The sequence below is a fragment of the Heterodontus francisci genome, chromosome 28 (genome assembly GCF_036365525.1).
Source record: "Heterodontus francisci isolate sHetFra1 chromosome 28, sHetFra1.hap1, whole genome shotgun sequence".
Taxonomy (NCBI): domain Eukaryota; kingdom Metazoa; phylum Chordata; class Chondrichthyes; order Heterodontiformes; family Heterodontidae; genus Heterodontus; species Heterodontus francisci.
This window is the reverse complement of record NC_090398.1, coordinates 29454556-29476495: the sequence shown is the minus strand read 5'-3', so window position 1 is coordinate 29476495 and position 21940 is coordinate 29454556. Positions and strand designations below refer to the sequence as shown.

The 21940-nt window shown below is 44.5% G+C and overlaps 1 protein-coding gene across 1 annotated transcript; it reads left to right on the top strand.

The window, feature by feature from the left end:
• The first annotated feature begins 2713 nt into the window (after nt 1-2713).
• On the top strand, nt 2714-6166 carry LOC137345179 (probable G-protein coupled receptor 139). The gene is made up of 3 exons (XM_068008645.1): nt 2714-2783; nt 4476-4880; nt 5634-6166. Exons 1-3 carry the CDS (start codon nt 2714-2716, stop codon nt 6164-6166), a joined length of 1008 nt encoding a protein of 335 aa, XP_067864746.1.
• The last annotated feature ends 15774 nt before the right edge of the window (nt 6167-21940 follow it).

Sequence of the window (21940 nt, the reverse complement as noted above, 5' to 3'; positions counted from 1 at the left end):
ATGGAATGGCGCCCTCACAAATACTGTTCGAGTAGTATTATCATCAGTAATATTATACGCAATCCACAGCAATAATGTTAGTGTATGGTCATCACCTATAGGTTGCAGAAGGGTCCTTACTAGTAATGATACCGTACGGTTACCAGTAGTGTTGCAACAGGTCCATCACCAGTAATATTACAGTAGTGTCCCAATAGTCATGGAAGAGTGGTTTTACGACCAGTCATGTAATAGCAGGTTATAACAAGAAATATTACAATCCTATCACGCCAAGCAATGTTTGAGTAAAATCAACACCAAAAATATTCATGTTTCGTCATCACTGGTAGTGTTAGAGTACGTTCACGACACCCAATATTAGATAAGTGTCACCAGGAGCAATATTACAGTAGGGTCACCACCAGCAATGTTAGAGTAGGATCAACAGCATTTCTATTAATGTAAGGTAACCAGCAGTAAAGGTAGAGTAAGATCACCAGAATTTTAGTGCAGGGGCCTCACCAGTAATGATACAGTAGTATCGCCAGTAATAGATTAATGTCACCACCAAGAACATTAGAATAAAGTCATCACAAGCAACGTTAAAGTGGGTTCATAATCACTAAGGTTAGTGCATTGTCCTCACTAATAAAGTTAAAGCAGGATTACAATCAGTATTGTTAGAATAACATAACAACCAATCACGCACGAGTAAAATCCTTACCAGCAGAATACAGAACCAACATGGATTTATTAAAAGGGAAATTTAGTTTACAAAAGCTGTTGGAGTTTTATGAGGAATTTACTTGTAGCACAGATAAAAGTGAAGCAGTGGATGTGGTGTATTTAGATTTTCAGGAGGCTTTTGATATGGTCCGACACAAGAGGTTCATAAACAAATTTGAGCACATGGGGTTGGGGTAATATACTGGTATGAATGGAGAATTGGTGAACAGACAAAATACAGACAGTAGGAATAAATGGGTCATTCTCAGGATGGCAGGCTATTACTAGTGAGGTACCACAAGGATCAGTGCTGGGGCCACAGCTGGTCACAATCTATACAGATGATTTGGGGACATAGTCTCAGAGTAAGAGGTAGGCCATTTAAGACTGAGATGAGGAAGAATTTCTTCACGCAGAGGGTGGTGAATCTTTCCAATTCTCTGCCCAAGAGGGCTGTGGAAGTTCCATCATTGAGCATGTTCAAGACCGAAATCGATAGATATCTAGATACTAATGACATCAAGGAATATTGGGATACAGCGGGAAATTCGCTTTGAGGTAGATGATCAGCCAAGATCTAATTGAATGGGGAGCAGGCTCGACGGGTTGAATGGCCTACTCCTGCTTCTATATTCCTATAAATATACAGCATCCACGGATAATGTTAGAGTTGGATCAACACCAGTAATGTTTGTGCACAGTCATCGACATTGCTGTTAGAGTTGTAGCCTCACCAGCAATTTTACAGTGGGGTTAACAACAATAAAGTTGGACTCGGTTTCTTCCCAGTAATGTTAGAGTTCCCACAAGCAGTGATGAAGTAGTGTCTCCACCATTTACATTTGAGCAGGTCGCCACTAAAATGTTAGCGTAGGTTCCTCATCAGTAATATCAGGATAAGATTGCACCAGCAATATTAGAGTAGCGTCACCAGCAGTAATCTTCGAGAAGGCTCACCAACATAAACGTTTGTCTCATGTCATCAGCGGCAGTATTCGGGTAGTCAGCATCACTGATGTTACGGTAGGGTCACCACTATTTAAATTCGTGTTATGTCTTCAGAAGTAAAGTTAAAATAGGATGTACCAATAATTTTAGCTTCTGGTAAAAGTTAGAACCCATAAAGATTAGGGCAGAGATAGCGCCAGTATTTTAGAGCAGTGGCATCATCAGTAATATTAGAGAAATAACAGCACAAATAATGCGAGAGTAGAATCTCCACCAGTGATGCTATACTATGGCCGCCAACAATAATGTTAGAATAAAGTAATCACCTTTTAATGGTCACGTAAATTTATCAACAGCAATATTAGAGTTGGGTTAACACAAGTAATTTCAAAGTGTGCGCTTCTTCAGCAATGATCCAGTATGCTCCTCACCAGTAATGTTAGAACAGGGTGACTAACGGTAATGTTAGAAGAGGATCACCCCCAGTAATGTCAAAGTAGGTTCATCCTCATTAATGGTAGAATAAGGCCGTTACTGCTAATTATAGAACAGGATTATCTGCAGACATGCTAAAGTACAGTCATCACTAGTGATACTAGAACTGATACATCACCAGTAAGGTAAGAGAAGCGTCACCAGTGGTGTTAGAACGTAATCACTGTTATCATCACAGTATATAACAATTTAAATTTACAATGGATGTGAATATTTCACTGAATTATTATGGGGCTCCAAGAACCTAACGCAGTGTCAGGAAGGTATGCTCCCTTCAGAGTTCAGGGGGCAGACACAGCGCACCTACCAATTGGGGTAACTTTCCATTATGAATTTCAAGAGCAGGAGTTCCATGGACTGAGCTACACCATCTTTGGCTTTCAGGGCGTACTGAAGCGGACAGCAGCTCCTTGTTTGTTCAGTGACTGTAACTAACGTTACTTATTGTGCAACGTTGTTTACCCAACGGGGCATGAATTTTCTATAAAAGGGTAACGTTAATGATTTCAGCCGAACGGGTGTTGGAAACCTAAAGCTGGAAATAGTTCCAGAATTCACACTAAAAATGTTACCGCCAATGATTCTACTGATAAGGGACATTTACTACTCTATTCTCACAGTCTTGGGTGCTCCTGGTAAGTCGATATATCCTGTTGTGCAATAGCTGTTGACAACATAACTGTTAATGGTTACATAACAGATGCTGTGAATGCCCTCATTGCTGAGTCATATATCTGAAGGGATATGTGGGTGAATATCAATGGGAATCCGACTGGTCTGCGTGGCTGGTGAGTCTCTGTTCTGGTCAGTACTTCCTCGCACGGGGTGATCAGCTGTCTTATCCTGTACTGAGGGAGGGCGATGCTGCTTTCTCGCCCCTCAAACGGTACATAAATCATTAAAGAATGTTTTATTGACTGGCCATGGCAATTATCTCACTGGTACGGTTGCGTCTTGTCTATTTTCAGTTGCGAATTCCTGGCATTGCAGCTTGCTCCACCGAACAGGGACTTTGCAAGAAATTTTGGGAAATAATTGCTGCTGAAGGAGCTGCTTCTCTCCCCTTGGCTACAAAGAGCTTTTGCGGTTAAACTCAGTTCCTGAGCAGCTCCATCGGGCAGATTATGAATAGAAAAAGCACAGACTTTTGAACAAATTGAATGTTCTGTCTAAGATGAATGTATTAGTTGAATTCATATCTTTGTAGTGAGATTGTATCGAATAATACTAAGGGCGGCACAGTGATTAGCACCGCAGCCTCACAGCTCCAGCGACTTGGGTTCGGTTCTGGGTACTGCCTGTGTGGAGTTTGCAAGTTCTCCCTGTGACCGCATGGTGTTGCTCCAGTTGCTCCGGTTTCCTCCTACATGCCAAAGATTTGTGGGTTGGTAGATAAATTGGCCATTGTAAAAATAAAATGCCCCGAGTGTGGATAGATGGCAGGAGAATTGTGGGGACGTGAAAGCGAAAAATGGGATTTATATAGGATTCGTATAAATGGGTGTTTGATGGTCGGCACCGACTCGGTGGGCCGTAGTTGGCCTGTTTCAGTGCTGTATCTCTCTATGACTCTAATTTGATGCTGATCCAGAGATTCCGCTCTCCAAATAAAGAAAGGAATTAAACGGAAATTTCAAACATGTATTGGTCCATGGCGCCACAGTGTTAACTTATAACAGGTGGTCGGTGTCTTAAATGGACCAAGTCTCGTGTCAGATGGTTTTAGTGTTCAACACTGCAATGAACTATATATTTGCATTTATGTTAGGGAACCGGTTTGCATATTGACGGTGAAAATTAACAAGTCATTGAACCATCCAAAGCTTTGCTTTAAGCGGCTTTTCTCGAGAACTACACCATTTCTGCGAGTTTCCCTGGCTTGGCCAGGAACGCACATTATTGGGTAAATGAAGCCTCAAACTAGTATCCGAGGCGATAGCCATTGAGATTAAACTGACAGAGACGTATGACACATGACTGATATAATGTCGTCATATTTATTAACCGCCCAAAGTTCATTGTATCCACGCTCAGTCATCAGTACCTGGGTGTCGGCAGTAGTGAAATTGTTTTCTCTCACCATTAATAAGACAGATTCCGAGTAACCCTCCCCTCACTCCTCTGACAATATCTGACTGAAGTATGCTAGAAGGACGGCGGCCTTCCAGTCTCTCAATATTGTGTTTAATGGTTTCTTTCTTTCGAACATCATGTCGTCACAACTCCTCTAAAACATTACAAATCACTGTCCATAACCATAAGTAGAATAGCATGCCAACTGTTATCGATTGTCCTCTTTATTTAACTCTTCTCCCTCTTTCGTGCAGCAAACCTGTTGACAATAGTGATTCTGTCCAGAGGAAATTGCGGTCTTTCCAAATGTATTTCGCTCTACATGGTGGCCATGGCAACAGCAGATCTAATGGTCATGATCTTCAATGTAATAGTTTATCACATTTTTACATATCACTTCCCACATTCTTTCCTATCCTACACTGCTATTTGTAAGTTTATTCTGTACATGAATACTGTCACCCTGCGGATATCAGTGTGGTTTACTGTCTGTTTCACATTTGACCGATTTGTAGCAATATGTTGTGAAAAGTTTAAAACAAAATATTGCACTGTGAGAACTGCGGTCACGGTTGTAACAATGGTCTCTGTCCTGTTCTGTTTACAGACACTTCCATTCGTCTTTGTATATAAGCCTGAACAAATAATAAATAATAAAAGCAAAATACTGCGGATGCTGGAAATCTGAAACAAAAACAAGAAATGCTGGATTCACTCAGCAGGTCTGGCAGCATCTGTGGAAAGAGAAGCAGAGTTAACGTTTTGGGTCAGTGACCCTTCTTCGGAACTGACAAATATTAGAAAAGTCACAGATTATAAACAAGTGAGGTGGGGGTTGGGCAAGAGATAACAAAGGAGAAGGTGCAGATTGGACCAGGCCACATAGCTGACCAAAAGGTCACGGAGCAAAGGCAAACAATATGTTAATGGTGTGTTGAAAGACAAAGCATTAGTACAGATTAGGTGTGAATATACTGAATATTGAACAGCAGCAAGTGCAAACCTGAAGAAAAACAACCTGAAAAAAACAGTGGGTAAGCAAACTGAACAAACTAAGATGAAATGAAATAAATGCAAAAAAAGATTGTAAAAAATGTAAAAAGGAATGCAAAAAAAAGGAAGAAAAAATAACTAAAAATGACTGAAAAAGAAAGTAAAGTGGGGGGCTGTCATGCTCTGAAATTATTGAACTCAACGTTCAGTCCGGCAGGCTGTAGTGTGCCTAATCGGTAGATGAGATGCTGTTCCTCGAGCTTGCGTTGATGTTCACTGGAACACTGCAGCAATCCCAGGACAGAGATGTGAGCATGAGAGCAGGGGGGAGTGTTGAAATGGCAAGCAACCGGAAGCTCAGGGTCCTGCTTGCGGACTGAGCGGAGATGTTCCGCAAAGCGGAATAATAAATAATATTCCTTGGGGTTGTCACTCAATAATGATTTTTTTTTCATTGCCAACAGGTGTTGCCTATTCCTGGTTGCAAACTGTGTTAATTCCATGGCTTCCTTTTGTTTTGATATTATTGTTTAATTGTTTGACAGTCAAATGTATTTTAGTGGCCAGCAGAGTTCGCAGGGGACTCTGGACTCACATCGATGATAATCAGAGCGATCCTGAGATGGAGAACAGAAGGAAGTCCATTATTTTACTTTTCACAGTATCAGGCAGTTTTCTCCTGCTGTGGCTGACATCAGCGGTGAGTTTTATAACCACCGGTCTGGCAAACACAGCACATTACAGAGGTGACTATGCCGCTCCTGAATACATCGCCACTGAAACTGGATACATGCTCATGAACATGAGTTCATGTACAAACACGTGTATTTATGCAGCTACACAAACTAAATTCAGAGAAAAGCTGAAGAAACTGCTGACAGCTCCTTGGGCATTTATTCTAAAATGGATTTTAAAAATGAAAACTGAAACCAAAGCTTCCTGTTTTAGCTAGCAGTCAATTGCAGTCTGTGTTCCATTTTAGGAAAGGCAGGCTTTCCGTTAGGACGTAATTTGATTGTTTAGTTAGAATGAACAGGTATCAGAAAAATATTTCTTCCACTTCCTGCCGGACAATGAATGTCTGCTACATTCCCGAGGTGAACATCACCATTTCGTGATAAAACAGCACGCTCCCCGCTCAATATTCAAAGAGTTCAGTCACGATCGTGTTTCAGCGGTGCAATAGAACATGTATATATTGGAAGCAAAACCACATTAACAGATGAAGTGTCCTTTAGTCTCGGAACAATAAAGATGGTTCTTTGTTATTTTTCTGTATTGTTGTTGTGAATGTTGCAGGCCCTGGCATTCCCATTAGCCTTCGTCTCCCCAAGTCCCAATTGACTCCTGAACCAATTAAACAGGCCTGTATCCTGATCAGTTTCTGACCATGGAGGCAGCATTTATTTCAATCTCAACTGGGCATCAAAATGTTTAAATGTTTTATCTGGGAAATAGACTGTTGTGCTTGTCCAGTCTTTGCGGAAATTATCATCGACACTAACAATTACTTCCAATCATTGTAACAGCCCACCTCAGCATGCCTTCAATATATTTTAATTTGTGGGTCTTTTCAATTTAATCTTTAATAATAACATTGTTTGTGCCACCGTTACTTTCATTGCCTCAACCATCACCGTTTAAAGGGGTTTCTCTTATCCGTTGTCCTAATTCCTTTACATTATTATATTTTCTGTGGCCATTAGTTCTTGATCTTTCAGCTAATGGAACAATCTGCCTCTATCGATCCTGCCCCATCACATCTTGGACTTAATCACCTGAACACGACTGACCAAAATATCTCAATATAATATCATTACAAAATCAAGTGAAAACCAGAAAAATGCACTCAAGCCAATTAATTGATAGTGTTTTCTTGGAACTAATTGAATCATTACTGATATGAAACAAAATGAAACATTGTTTTCTTTTGCTTCTCTCTATCTGAAACATATGGAACATTCAATCACAAACACATCCAGACATACCAATCTGCAGATAGATAACCAGAAAGTGCAGCTGTAGCCTGCATAAGAAATCTTGTGGTTCTGACTTTGGGATATTGCTGTGTCTGCAGAAGTGACATGTTGTGCATGAAGGAACAAGTGATATGCATGATGAAGATGCCCTGATGAACGGGCCCAGGATATGATCATTCACGCTGTACCACCCTGACATTAAATGGTTAATATGACTCTGGAGAATGAAAAGGTATGAAAACTAAATGGACCGAGATCTGTGCCCTCCAATAGAACTAAATAGATACATGACCCTGATCGGATGTTGACCAAATTTGGCTTGAAAAAAGAAAACGCCAATAGGTGGGGGAGGGATCATTGGCGATGAGGAATGCGTTAATCGGATTTCTTCTGACATTTGATAATGTTCTCATTTGTTGGTTTCTTTTTAGATTGTAGAAATATTAACGTTTAACCCGTTCTCGTTAAGCAAGGAAGTACAAGTCAATTTAAAACACCACGAGGTTGATGGAGAGGGATGGACAACAAGGAACGGCTTGTAATAAGTATTTAACTTTGTTCAAAGCCGAAGATGCAGAGCTCAAAACAGTAACCCGTTTCAATCGGTAAGAAAGCAACATTAGGGGCTGAAATTTGTAACTTTCAAGTCTATGTTTAAATACTGCATGTTCTGCGTGTTCAACAAACCCGTACCATCTCATCGCAGTGTTCAGAAACCTTATTGAGAACCTTACATAAACAAAGTTCTTCAGTTGGGAATGCACTTCGTTTATTAATTGTGAGTAACTTTACCCTTTTCCCGCCATCTTTTAATGTTTCGGGTCAACCCGAGGCTCAAAAGCCACACTCCACACGCGTTCCTCTTTCCCTTCAACTGTGGCTCTACCAATCCAAAAAATACCAAAATAAAAGCTAGTCTAATGATGGCCATGACACCATCGTCGATTGTTGTAAAACTCAATCTGGTTCACTAATTCCCTTTAGGGAAGGAAATCTGCTGTCCTTACCTGATCTGACCTACATGTGACTCCAGACCCACAGCAAGGGGGTTGACTCTTAAATGCCATCCCAGATGGCTTACCAAGCCACTCCATTGTATCTAACTGCTACGACATCAATAAAGAATGAAACCGGATGGACCAGCCGGCATCGACCTAGGCACCAGAAACAACAACAGCAAACCCAGCCCTGTCGATCTTGCAAAGTCCTCCTGACTAACATTTGATGTCTTGTGCCAAAATTGGCAGATCTGTCCCACAAACTAGTCAAGCAACAGCTGACATATCTATATTCATTGAACCATACATTTCAGACAATGTCCCAGACACCGCTATCAACATCCCTGGATATGTCCTGTCCTTGCAGGACAGACCCAGCAGAGATGGTGGCACAGTGGTATACAGTCGGGATGGAGTTGCCCTGGGAGTCATCAACATTGACTCTGGACCCCATGAAATCAGGTCAAACATGGACAAGGAAACCTCCTGCTGATTACCACCTACCGCCCTCCCTCAGCTGATGAGTCAGTACTCCTCCATGTTGAACACCACTTGGAGGAAGCACAGAGGGTGGCAAACGTGCAGAATGTATTCTGGGTGGGGGATTTCAAAGTCCATCACCAAGAGTGGCTCGGTAGCACCACTACTGACCGAGCTGGCCAAGTCCTAAAGGACATAGCTGCGAGACTGGGTATGCAGCAGCTGGTGCGGGAACCAACAAGAGCGAAAAACATACTTGACTTCATCCTCACCAATCTGCCTGCCGCAGATGCACCTGTCCATGAGAGTATTGGTAGGATTGACCACCGCACAGTCCTTGTGGAGACGAAATCCCGCCTTCACATTAAGCATACCCTCCATCGTGTTGTGTGGCACTACCACCATGGTAAATTGAATAGATTTCGAACAGATCTAACAATGCAAAACTGGGCATCCATGAGGCATTGTGGGCCATCAGCAGCAGCAGAATTGTACTCAAGCACAACCTCATGGCCCAGCATAACCTCCACTCTACCATTATCATCAAGCCAGGGGACCAACACTGGTTCAATAAAGAGTGCAGGAGGGCATGCCAGGAGCAACGCCAGACATACCTCAAAATGATGTGTTAACCTGGTGAAGCTACAACCCAGAACTAATTGCGTGTCAGACAGCATAAGCAGCATGCGACAGACAGAGCTAAGCGATCCCATAACCAACGGATCAGATCTAAGATCTGTAGTCCTTCCACATCCAGCCGTGAATAATAGTGGACAATTAAACAATTAACTGGAGGAGGTGGCTCCACAATTATCCCCATCCTCAATGATGGGGTGGCCAACACATCAGTGAAAAAGATAAGGCTGAAGTATTTGCAACAATCATCAGCCAGAAGTGCTGAGTTGTTGATCCATCTCGGCCTTCTCCTGAAGTCCCCAGCATGACAGATGCCGGAATTCAGCCAATTCGATTCACTCCACGTGAAATCAAGAAACGACTGAAGGCACTGGATACTGCAAAGGCTATGGGCCCTGACAGTATTCCGGCAATAGTGCTGAAAACCTGCGCTCCACAACTTGCTATGCCCCTAGGCAAGCTGTTCCAGCACAGCTACAACACTGGCATCTACCCTGCAACATGGTAAATTGCCCAGGTATGTCCTGTGAATAAGAAGCAGGACAAATCCAACCTGGCCAATTAACGCCCAATTAGTCTGCTCTCGAACATCAGTAAAGTGATGGAAGGTGTCAGTGACAGTGCTATCAAGCGGCATTTGCATAGTAGTAACCTGCTCGGTGACACTCAGTTTGGACTCCACCAGGGCCACACAGCTTCAGACCTCATTACAGCCCTGATTGAAACATCGACTGAAGAGCTGAACTCAAGAGGTGAGGTGAAAGTAACTGTCCTTGACATCAAGGCAGCATTCGAGTGTGCTTGGCATCAAGGAGCACTAGCAAAACTGGCGTCCATGGGAATCGGGAGAAGACTGTCCGTTGGTTGGAGTCATACCGAGTGCAAAGGAAGATGGTTGTGGTTGTTGGAGGTCAATCGTCTCAGCTTCAGGACATCACTGCATGAGTTCCTCAGGGTAGTGTCCCAGGCCCGACATCTTCAGCTGCTTCATCAATGACCTTCCTTCAATCATTAGGTCAGAAGTGGGGATGTTCACTGATGATTGCACAATATTCAGCATCATTCGTAACTCCTCAGATACTGAACCAGTCCGTGTCGAAATGCAGCAAGACCTGGACAATATCCAGGCTTAGGCTGATAAGTGGCAAGTAACATTCGTGCCACGCAAGTGCCAGGTAATGATAATCTCCAACAAGAGAGAATCTGACCATCACCCCTTGACATTCAATGGCATTATGATCGCTGTAACCCCCACTATCAACATCCTAAGGGTTACCATTGACCAGAAACTGAACTGGAGTCGCCATATAATTACGTGGCTACAAAAGCAGGTCAGAGGCGAGGAAGCCTGAGGCGAGTAACTCACCTCCTGACTGCCCAAAGCCTGTCCACCATCTACAAGGCAAAAGTCAGGAGTGCGATGGAATACTCTCCACTTGTCTGGATGAGTGCAGCTCCAACAACACTCAAGAAGCTTGACACCATCCAGAAAAGAGCAGCCCGCTTGATTGCCACCACATCCATAATCATTCACTCCCTCCACCACCGATGTACAGTGGCATCAGTTTGCACCATCTACAAAATGGATGGGAGGATGGACCAAGTGAGATCAGATAGTGTGCAACCCGGGGAGGATGGACCCAGTGTGATCAGACAGTGTGTACCCCGGGGAGGATGGGCCCAGTGTGATCAGACAGTGTGTAACCCGGGGAGGATGGACCCAGTGAGATCAGATAGTGTGCAACCCGGGGAGAATTGACTCAGTGTGATCAGACAGTGTGTAACCCGGGGAGGATGGACCCGGTGAGATCAGATAATGTGCAACCCGGGGAGGATGGGCCCAGTGTGATCAGACAGTGTGTACGCCGGGGAGGATGGGCCCAGTGTGATCAGACAGTATGTAACCCGGGGAGGATGGACCCGGTGGGTTCAGACAGTATGTACTGGAGAGAATAGACCAGGGCCCTGCCCTGGCTCTCGTTGGCTTGCTGAAATCCTCATCAGTGACTTTGTCTTCTTGGGACTTGGCACACGATCTTCCATCTTCCAGCCCCTCTTCATTTCCGCGAAAATGTAGCTGTCCTTATCCTAACTTACAACAATTCCTGTTCACCCATCCTGTCTGTGCTTTCTGACCTACATTGCATCCTGTTCCGACACAACCTCGATTTTCCAAATGTTCCCTATCTCTCATCTCCAGCGCTACAATGTGTTGAAACGTCTGTGCCCTGCAATTCTGGGCTCTTGCGCACCCTCCATTTCTTGCATTTGCCATTTGTTGCTTGCCTTCAGCTGCCTGGGCCCTAAACTTCAGAATTCACTCCATAAAACACTATGCTTCGCTACCTTTCTCTCATCCTTTACGACACTACTTAAAATATACTTGTTTCACCAAGCTTTTGGTCACCTGTTCAATGATCTGCTTAGGTGTCTTCGTTACAAATTTGGTTTGCTAACACTCCTGTGCACAGAAAAAGCATCTACTGCCGTTGGCTGACTTGCAAAACATGTATGGGATAACACCAAGCCGGCCCTTAGGACCAAGTTGATGGTTTCGTGGGCATGTATTCTCAGCACTTTACTGCATGGCTATGAAACATGGGAAACTTATAGCAAACAGGAAAATCTCAATAATTTCCATCTTCGTTGTTTGCAGAGCATTATGGTTATACCGTGGCAGGACAAAATCACAAATGTGGCAGTCCTCTCAAAGGGAGAGCTCCCAAGTGTGTTGGTATTAATCAAACAGAGGTGGCTCTGGTGGCTCGGACACGTCCGCAGGATGGAAGATGGTCACATACCAAAGGACCTCCAGTATGGTGAGGTGGCCAGGGCAAGATGACAAGCTGTGCTTCATGGATGTTTGCACATGTGACATTAAGGCCCTACATGTTGACTATCGCACCTGGAAATCACTAGCTGGCGAAAGAGGGAAATGGCGACACATCCTGTGGATTGGTGTGCACTACCACGACAACCAGTTGCTAAAGCAGTTTGGCAACGGGTGCCAACGCTGAAAACAACAGCTCACAGCGTCACTTGGCAGCTTCACATGCAGCACTTTTGGCAGAATCTTAGGAATTCAGAGCCTTCAACAAAGGTGCACCAAGAAACGACACTCCACCTAAATGGATTGTTTTGCTGCAGGTCATCCCCTTTTATAGATGGAAGGATGTCAACCAACCATTAATGACCTCGACGAGTGTACAGGGCAGAATTTCAAAATTTGCAGATGACACAAAACTTGAAAGTATTGTGCATCTGAAGATGGTCATGATAAACTTCAAGAGAAAATAGACAAGCTGGTGAAACGGGCAGACAGGTGGCAGATAAAATTTAATGCAGAAAAGTATGAAGTGGTTCATTTTGGCAAGAAGAATGAGGGCGGGCATTATCAATTAAAGGGTAGAATTCTAAAGGGGGTGCAGGAGCAGAGGGACCTGGGGTATATGTGCACAAATCATTGAAGGTGACAGGGCAGGTTGAGAAAGCAGTTAATAAAGCATATGGGATGCTGGGCTTTATGAATAGGGGCATCAAAGGAAATTTTATAAAACTGTATAAAACACTTGTTTGCCCTCAACTGGAGTATTGTGTCCAGGTCTGGGCACCACCCTTTTGGAAGGTGTTTTGGCATGAGAGAGGATGCAGAAAAGATTCACCAGAATGGTTCTAGGGATGAGGAACTTCAGTTACATGGATAGATTGGAGAAGCTGGGTCTGTTCCACTTGGAGAAGATTATGGGAAGATTTGAAAGAGGTGTTCAAAATCATGAGGAGGCTGGAATTAGTAAATAGGGAGAAACTGCTACCATTGGCTGAAGGTTCCAGAACCAGAGGACACCGATTTCAGGTGATTGGCAAAAGAAACAACAGTGACTTGAGGAAAATCTTTTTTACGCAGCGAGTGGTTAAAATCTGGAATACCGTGCTTGAGAGTGTGGTGGTGGCAGATTCAATCAAGGCCTTGAAAAGAGAACAGGATAATTCTCTGAAGAGAAAAGAATTGCAGTGCTACAGGAAAGGTCAGGGGAGTGGAACTAGGTGATTTCCTCTTGCAATGAGCTGGCATGGACATGACAGGCTGAATGGCCTCCTTCTGTGCTGTAACCATTCTGTGGCTGACATACTAAATCCATCTCGCTCTCACACACACACACACACGCACACACACACTCAGCACCAGGCACTGACAGATACAGAATGAAACCCACATTCATACGCAGTCCCAGCAACAATGAACCCCTTACTCACACACAAAGAGTACAAAAGACCTATAGATACAGAATGAAACACACAATCACACATAGTACCAGAGCCTGACAGATACAGCATGGATCTCACACTCAACCACAGCAGCAGAAGCTAACAGATACATAATGAATCCACAATCAGACAGTGCCAGATACAAAAAGAATCCCAAACTCATGTACCGTAACCAGAGACTGACAGATCCAGAATGAATCCCACACTCACACAATACCAGAGCCCAATAGATACAGGATGAATCCTACACTCTCACCGAGTACCAGAGACTAACATACAGAATTACTCATACTAACAGAGACTGCCAGATACAGAATGAATACCACATTCACACACAGTGTCAGAGACTGACAGATACAAAATGAATCCAACACACACAGCCACAAACACAGAAAAGTATAAAAGACCAATAGACAAAGGAATCCAACACTCTCACACAGTTCCAGAGGCCGACCTATACAGAATGAATTACAGATGTGTAAACAGACCCAGAGACTGTCAGGTACAGAAATAATTCTGCATTGACATATACCACCAGAGACTGAGAGACATGGAATGAATCCAACACTCACACAGTTCCGGACACTGACAGATATAGAATGAAACACACATTGACACACAGCACCAGAGATTCACAAGCACAGAAACAATTCTACACTCACACAAACGACCAGAGACTGACATACACAGAATGAATTCCACTCTTACACATCGTACCAGAGACTGACAAATACAGAATGAATACCCACTCAAACACATTATCAGAGAATGATAATAACACAAAAGCGATCAGATTCACACACAGTACCAGAGGCTGACACATACAAAATGAATTCCACTCTCACACACAGTACCAGAGACTGACCGATACAGAAAACTACCATAGTCACATACAGGCCCAGAGATTGATAATGAAAGAATTAATCTCACACACAGTATCAAAGATTGATAGATGCAGAATGAATCCCACACACACACTGCACCAAAGATGACAGACACAGTATATGGATGACACTAACGTACTATACCAGAGGTTTGAGAGAAACAAAATCATCATACACACGGTGTGATCTCACTGGGTCCACCCTCCCCGGATTACACACTGTCCGATCTCACTGGGTCCATCCTCCCCGGGTTACACACTGTCTGATCACACTGGGTCCATCCTCCCCAGATTACACACTGTCCAATCTCACTGGGTCCATCCTCTCCTGGTTACACACTGTCTAACATCAGTGGTTGGGAAATCTAACATCAGTGGTTGGGAAACTATCGGAAAAATTTCTGAGGGACAAGGTTAATCTCCACTTGGAGAGGTAGGGATTAATCAGGGATAGTGAGCATGGCTTTGTCAGGGGCAGATCCTGTCTAACTAACTTGACTGAATTTTTCAAGGCAGTGACTCGATGTAGAAATGAGGGTAAAGCAGTTGATGTAGTCTACATGGACTTCAGTAAGGCTTTTGATAAAGTCCCGCATGGGAGATTGGTTAAGAAGGTAAGAGCTCATGGGATCCAGGCAAAGTAGGCAAATTGGATCCAAAATTAGCTTAGTGGCAGGAGGCAGAGGGTAATGGTCGAGGGTTGTTTTTGCGAGTGGAAGCCTGTGACCAGTGGTGTACCGCAGGGATTGGTGCTGGGACCCTTGCTGTTTGTAATGCATTTTAATGATTTAGATCTGAATATAGGAGGTAAGATTAGTAAGTTCGCAGATGACAAGAAAATTGGAGGTGTTGTAAATAGTGAGGAGGAAAGCCTTAGATACAGGACGACATTGATGGGCTGGTAAGATGGGCGGAGCAGTGGCAAATGGAATTTAATCCCGAGAAGTGTGAGGTGATGCATTTTGGGAAGACTAACAAGGCAAGGGAATATACGATGGAAGGTAGGACCCTAGGAAGTACAGAGTGTCAGAGGATCTTGGTGTACTTGTCCATAGATCACTGAAGTCAGCAGCACTGGTAGATAAGGTGGTTAGGAAGGCATATGGTATCCTTGCCTTTATTAGCTGAGGCATAGAACATAAGATTATGAGGTTACCATGAAGCTATATAAAATTCTAGTTAGGCCACAGCTGAAATACTGTGTACAGTTCTGGGCATCACGTGATAGGAAGGATGTGATTGAACTGGAGAGGATGCAGAGGAGATTCACCAGGATGTTGCCTGGGCTGGAATATTTCAGCTATGAAGAGAGACTGAAAAGGCTAGGGTTGTTTTCCCTAGAGCAGAGAAGGCGGAGGGGGGACCTGATTGAGGTGTAGAACATTATGAGGGGCATTGATAGGTTAGATAGGACGAAACGTTTTCGCTTAGCGGAGGGGCCACTAACCAGGGGGCACAGATTTAAGGTAAAGGGCAGGAGGTTTGGGGAGATTTGAGGAAAAAAAATTTCACCCAGAGGGTGGTTGGAATCTGGACCGCACTGCCTGAAGTGGTGGTTGAGGCAGGAACCCTCACAACATTTAAGAAGTATTTAGATGAGCACTTGAAACGCCATAGCAGACAAGACTACGGGCCATGTGCTGGAAAATGGGATTAGAATAGATTGGTGCTTGATGGCCAGCATGGACATGATGGGCCGAAGGACCTGTTTCTGTGTTGTATAACTCGATGACTCTATCAATGTTGAACTACTTAGAGATAAAAGGCAGATAATTATCTGAAGAGAATAACAATTTCGGCCCACAGGGAAAAGGCCGGATGGTGGGACGAGGTGAGTTGCTCTTGCAGAGAACAAGCACGATCAGGACGGGCCGAATGGCCTCTGCTGTAACCATTCTATGATTCAGATGAAAGGTCACAGACCTGAAAGGTGAACTCTGTTTCCCTCTCCACAGATGCTGACAGACCTGTTGTGTATTTCCAGCACTTCCTGTTTTTATTTCAGATTTCAAGTATTTTCCTTTTTATTTTTATGATTTCATTTTCCCAAAACAGAAATTTAACGGAAACTGCGCGCGATCCGGGCTGTGGGGAAGGGGCGGGGCGCTGGAGCGGAGCATGCGCAATGCCACCACCAAGTCCTGCATAAATTAATGCAAAGTGATTCCTGACAACGCTGGTTAGCGTTGACGTCATCAGGCTGCGCCGCGGTGCACACATGCGCAGACGGGCTCCTGCTCAGGTGCATGTGCCACAGCAGTGCCAACTAGCGGTAGTGTTGTCAGCAAGTGCAGCCCAATGGATTATGGTCAGTGTAGATCAATGTTTTTTGTAATCATGGTGGACATATAGTTTAACAAGTTTAACAGCTAGCCATAAGCCTTACATTCTTTTTCCTCAGTGGAATACTTTTTGGTGGTGCTTCAATTCTTTTGAAAAATTACCCTGCTGGCTGTTCTATGCCTGATTCATCATCTTGTAATAGGACTGCACCGACCCACAGGTCATTAGCATCAATCACTACCTTGAAGGGCTTTGTAAAATTTGAAGCAGCCAACACTGGTTCAGTTTTCAAAACTGCCTTTAGCTTTTCAAAAGATGCCTGGCATTCCCCTGATCTCGCTACCTTGGTTTTCTTTTTCTGTAGCAAATCAGTTGGTGGAGCAGCTACGTCACAGTCTGCGACTTTAGGCAGCTTCCAGGACTAAAGATGGCACTGCTCAAATAATCACATGGAGGCAACCGAAAAAACACATGTCAGCACACAATGGCGGAGTGAGAGAGTGAGCGAGCGGGCCGGAGCACGGGCTGGGGCCAGAGAGCGGGCCGGGGCCGGGGAGCGGGGGGGCACGGAGCGGGCCTGGGTAGGAGTGGAGCGGCTGGCGAGTGGGCGAGTGAATGGCGTGGTGACAGAGGGGAGCAGAGCGGGCCTGTGTGGAGCGGATGGGCCAGTGACAGAGGGGAGTGGAGCGGCCAGAGTCAGCAGCGTGAGGTGAGGTGGGGGGGGGGGGGGGGCGGGGGAGTGCGTTTTTCTGCGCATGCACCATAAATTTGCAATGGCAAAAGACTTACTTACCCGCACCAGGCGACACCAAGGTCTTCAGCCGCTCGCTCCCCGTGGCTCTCTACGGCCTCTCGCTTCCTGCCCTCTCCATACAGCTATTCCCTCCAGCTGCAGATCCCCCATCCAGCCGCTTTCTCCCTTACTTCTCAACTGTACTTCAGGCATTGCAGCTGTTTGGTCCCTGCCTTTTGCATCCCCCTCTTCAGGAACTTCTGAATTTAACTCCCTCCCACTACAGCCCCACACCCGCTCTCCTCCCCACCCCCCTCTCTACCTCTCCCACCTCCCCCTCTTCTCCCCTCTTCCCCCACCACCCCCTCTCTACCTCTCCCACCTCCCCCTCTGCTCCTCACTTCCCCCACCACCCCCTCTCCTCCTCTCAAAACCCCACCTCCCCCAAGGACCACAACACAGTTGGATATCTGAAGTGCAGTTGCAAAGTCGGGAAAATAACATCAAAAACCTCAACAATTCCAGGTTTAATTATTGAGAAATGTTATTCAGTTCATTAAACATTCGAGGCACTGCTGTGCATGGATACATGAGTGTTGTGTCGCCAGCATTCCCATAAGACAGACAGGCCGAGTCTCTGCTATGCAGAACTAAAGAGATTGTTCCTGCAGAGTCTTGTGGTGAATGAACGCTTGGCTCTCTATTCCACTACTGCAAGGTCCTTGTGAAGAAGGCAAAGTCAGAAGAGTCTAAGCTCAGTCTATTCTTGGTGAATGTTCCCCAAACGCATCCCAATGTGCATTCCCAATTCATCCATAAATGCAAGGTTCCTTTCCACATCGTGACAATTTCCACAGCATGATCCAGTTGCCTTCGTTGCTCGAATGCATGTTTTACATGAAAAAAATAAGCAATGAACATCAGTGTCAGAGCTTCCCTCCCTCCAATGAAATTATCGTTCAGCATGCTTTATGTCCTGCAGTAAAGGCATGTACTGATAACACCACCAATGATTCACTTTGTGCCCACCTCAGCTGTAGGAGTCAGGATGATGTTACTGCCCCTATCTAGTGATGGTTCAATGCTGCTCTCAGGGAAAACATGAATGATGTGAGGGTGCTGGAAAAAGAAGCACATTTCTTTTGGTCTATGAACATAAAGCAGGCCATTTAGCCCACCTGTTCCCTGCTAGTGGTTATGCTACTCCTGCACATTCCCATCCACTTCCATTTAATCCTGCCTACTACTATCAGCATCACTTTCCATTTCTTTCGTACTTATCTACCTTTGCCATAAAGCAACATTGAGGATGGAGAACGGTGTGGCTGCCCTCCCACTTCGCCAGTTGTTTACACCGCAAGAGCATTCACATTTGTGCTACCACTGGACATGGCATGCTTGTTTCTTTTAGTGCTCAGACTCTTCTTACTGACTGTTCCCCAAGTGCTTGACCGCTTTGGATGCCCTCTCTGCTTGACAGGCAGCAGCTGGCAATTGCGAAGTCTCACAAGGCTCTGCATGGTTGTTTCACGGGCGGATGGGGAAACATGTGGCTGTGTGTCCATGTGCACATCTCTGATGGGTGCAGGAACAGAGCAACTTACAACAGGGACTGGAGCACATGTACTGCCTGCACAAAGCCCCAGACAATGGAAAGGATTTTAGTGCAGTGCAGTGGACTGGAGCAGATGCAGTGCCCCAGACAATGGAAATGTTTTCAGAGCAACTTACAACAGGGACTGGAGCACATGCAGTGGCCCAGACAATGGAAATGTTTTCAGAACAAGTTACCTTGGAGCAATCTCCTCTTTCTGATAAAAATGAAGCAGACTGAAATCTTTAAAATGACTAAATAATTGCGAGAAAATGCCCGACGAAACCTCTCCACCTTCCACTTTCAGAAACTCGCGCCGAAGCTTGACGCATGCGTGAATATCTGAAGGTTGACGCATGCATGAGTTCCAGTTGGCGTTGCACAAAGCGCATGCGCAGAGGCCGACCAGGCGCATTGTCTGAAGATGAACACGTCACGTGGTGACGTAATCGGCGCATGCGGTAACCATTCCTGGCAAGCCGGAACGCAGCGCATGCGCAGAGAGCGGGAGACCGTCTGCGCATGTGCGCACCTCGGCGCAGCCTGATGACGTCAGTGGCGGGACCAGCGTTGTCAGGAATCACTTTGCTCAATCAAAGCATTGATATCATTCTGGAGTCTACAGCTATCAACTTCACTATCGACTACATGACCAATTTGTGTGACATGTGCAAATTTTCCAATAATGCCTCCGACATTTAAGTCCAAATCATTAATATATACCACAGACAGCAAGGGAGTCAACAGAGTCCCGTTGAACGCTACTGGAAACCGCTTTCCATTCGCAAACATATCCAACGGCCACTACATTTTGTTTCCTGTCCCTGAGCCAATTCTGGATCCAGCTTGCCACATTCCACTGTATCCCATGGGCATTCATTTCTCTGACCAGTCTGCCATGTGGGAGCTTGTCAAATGCCTGATTAAAATCCATGTAGACCACATCCACTGCACTACCCTCATCAATCTTTCCTGTTACTTCCTCAAAAAATTAAATCGAGTTAGTAAGACATGATGTTCCCTTAACAAATTCATGCTGACTATCCCTGATTAATCTGTGCCTTTCTCACTGGCAGTTTATCCTATGTCTCAAAATTGATTCTAATAATTTATCCACCACCGAGGTCAAGCTCACAGGCCTATAATTATTTGGCCTATCCCTCACACCCTTTTTTAACCAATGGTAAACTCTTGCAGACCTCCAATCCTCTAGTATCTCACCTGTTTCCAGTGAGGATTTGAAGATGATCCTCAGAGCATCCATTATTTCCTCGCTGGCTTTCTTTGACAACCTTGGATACAAACCATTCGGCCCTGGTGGTTTATCCACTTTCAAGGATGTTAGACACTCTCGTACTTCCTCCCTCATTATGCTTATCATATCTAATATTTCACACTCCTCCTGGTTTATTACAATGTTTGTGTCATCCAACTCCTTTGCGAAGACAAAGACAAAATAACTCATTAAGAACACTGCCCACATCATCTGTGTCCACGCATAAGTTCCCTTGTACATCTCTGATAGGCCCTATCCTTTCCTGAGTTATCCTCTTGCACTTAATGCACTGACAAAACATGTTAGGTTTTCCTTGCTTTTACCTGCCAATAATTATTCATGTCCTTCCTTTGCTTTCCTAATTTCTTCTTTTACTTCACTCCTGCACTTTCTACACTCCTGTAGCCTTTCTACAATATTAAGTTTTTAGTGACCTCCATAAGCTTTCTTTTTCTGCTTAATCGTATCCTATATGCTTCTAGATACCCAGAGGGCAAGAGTTGGCCGTACCACCCTTTATCTTGTTTGGGACATGCCTATAGAATCTCGCTTTTGAATGCCTCCCACTGATTTGCCACTGATTTTCCTTCAAGTAGCTGTATCCAGTCCACTTTCGCCAGATGACCTCTCAGTTTTGTAAAAGGTCACCAGCTCCAAATGATAACCCATTCCTATTCCATCCATTTTTCCAGCTTCATTATTGAAGATTACATCTAGAATTGTGCCCCCTTTCGTTGGGCTTGTTACGTGCCAGTTAAAAGATTTCTCTTGAATGCAGTTCAAGAATTTTGTGCCCTCTGTGCCCTTCACACTGTTTATATTCCAGTCGACATTAGGGTAGTTGAAATCCTCAACTATTATTGCCCTCCTGTTTTTGCACTCAAACATGTGCCTACATATTTGTTCTTCTATCTCCCTGTCTCTATTTGGGGGTCGATAGTACACTCCTAATAGTGTGGCTGCCACTTCGGTACTTCTCAGCTCAACCCATATGGCCTCATTGGACGTTCCATTTAGCATATCATCCCTCCTCACAGCTGTTATTGATTCCTTTAACCATTAATGCTACAACATTTCCAAGTTTCCTTCCAAACCACACACCTTTCATTCACTGCTGCTGGGATAAAATACAAGAGCTCCCTTCCTAACAGCACTGTGAACAGACCTTCGCAAATGGTCAGCAGCTGTTCAAAACGGGGCTCACTACCTGCTCCTCACCGAAAATTAAAATGGACAACAAAAGCTGGGGTTTCCAGCCACGCCCATGTCTCATGAATGAATAAATAACGTCTCACCAATTTATAACAGTAGGGTCTGGTTACTGTTGTGCTGAGAGCTCAACATCCTTTGATGCTGACTTATAATGATAAGCTAATCGTCTGGACAACCTTTGCTACTGAAATTTGTGAAGGAACTCTACCCATTAGTGTTTTCACACTCCATTGTTTGAAAAATCTTTTTATATGTGTTAATGCTTATTAATCTCCTGTGTGCTAAACTTTAACTTGCAGCTCTAATTTGTGACCGCTTAATTTGTTTAGTGCATGAAGTTGGGTTTGGATTCTTCCTTCTCATTTGTGAGAAATTTTCTCACTCAG

Excerpts from the sequence above, each read along its gene's own strand:
- LOC137345179 (XM_068008645.1), top strand. The coding sequence starts at position 2,714 with ATGTTACCGCCAATGATTCTACTGATAAGGGACATTTACTACTCTATT. Across the intron at positions 2,784-4,475 it reads CACAGTCTTGGGTGCTCCTG|CAAACCTGTTGACAATAGTG; the intron begins GTAAGTCGATAT and ends TCTTTCGTGCAG. Across the intron at positions 4,881-5,633 it reads ACAAATAATAAATAATAAAA|CTTGGGGTTGTCACTCAATA; the intron begins GCAAAATACTGC and ends TAAATAATATTC.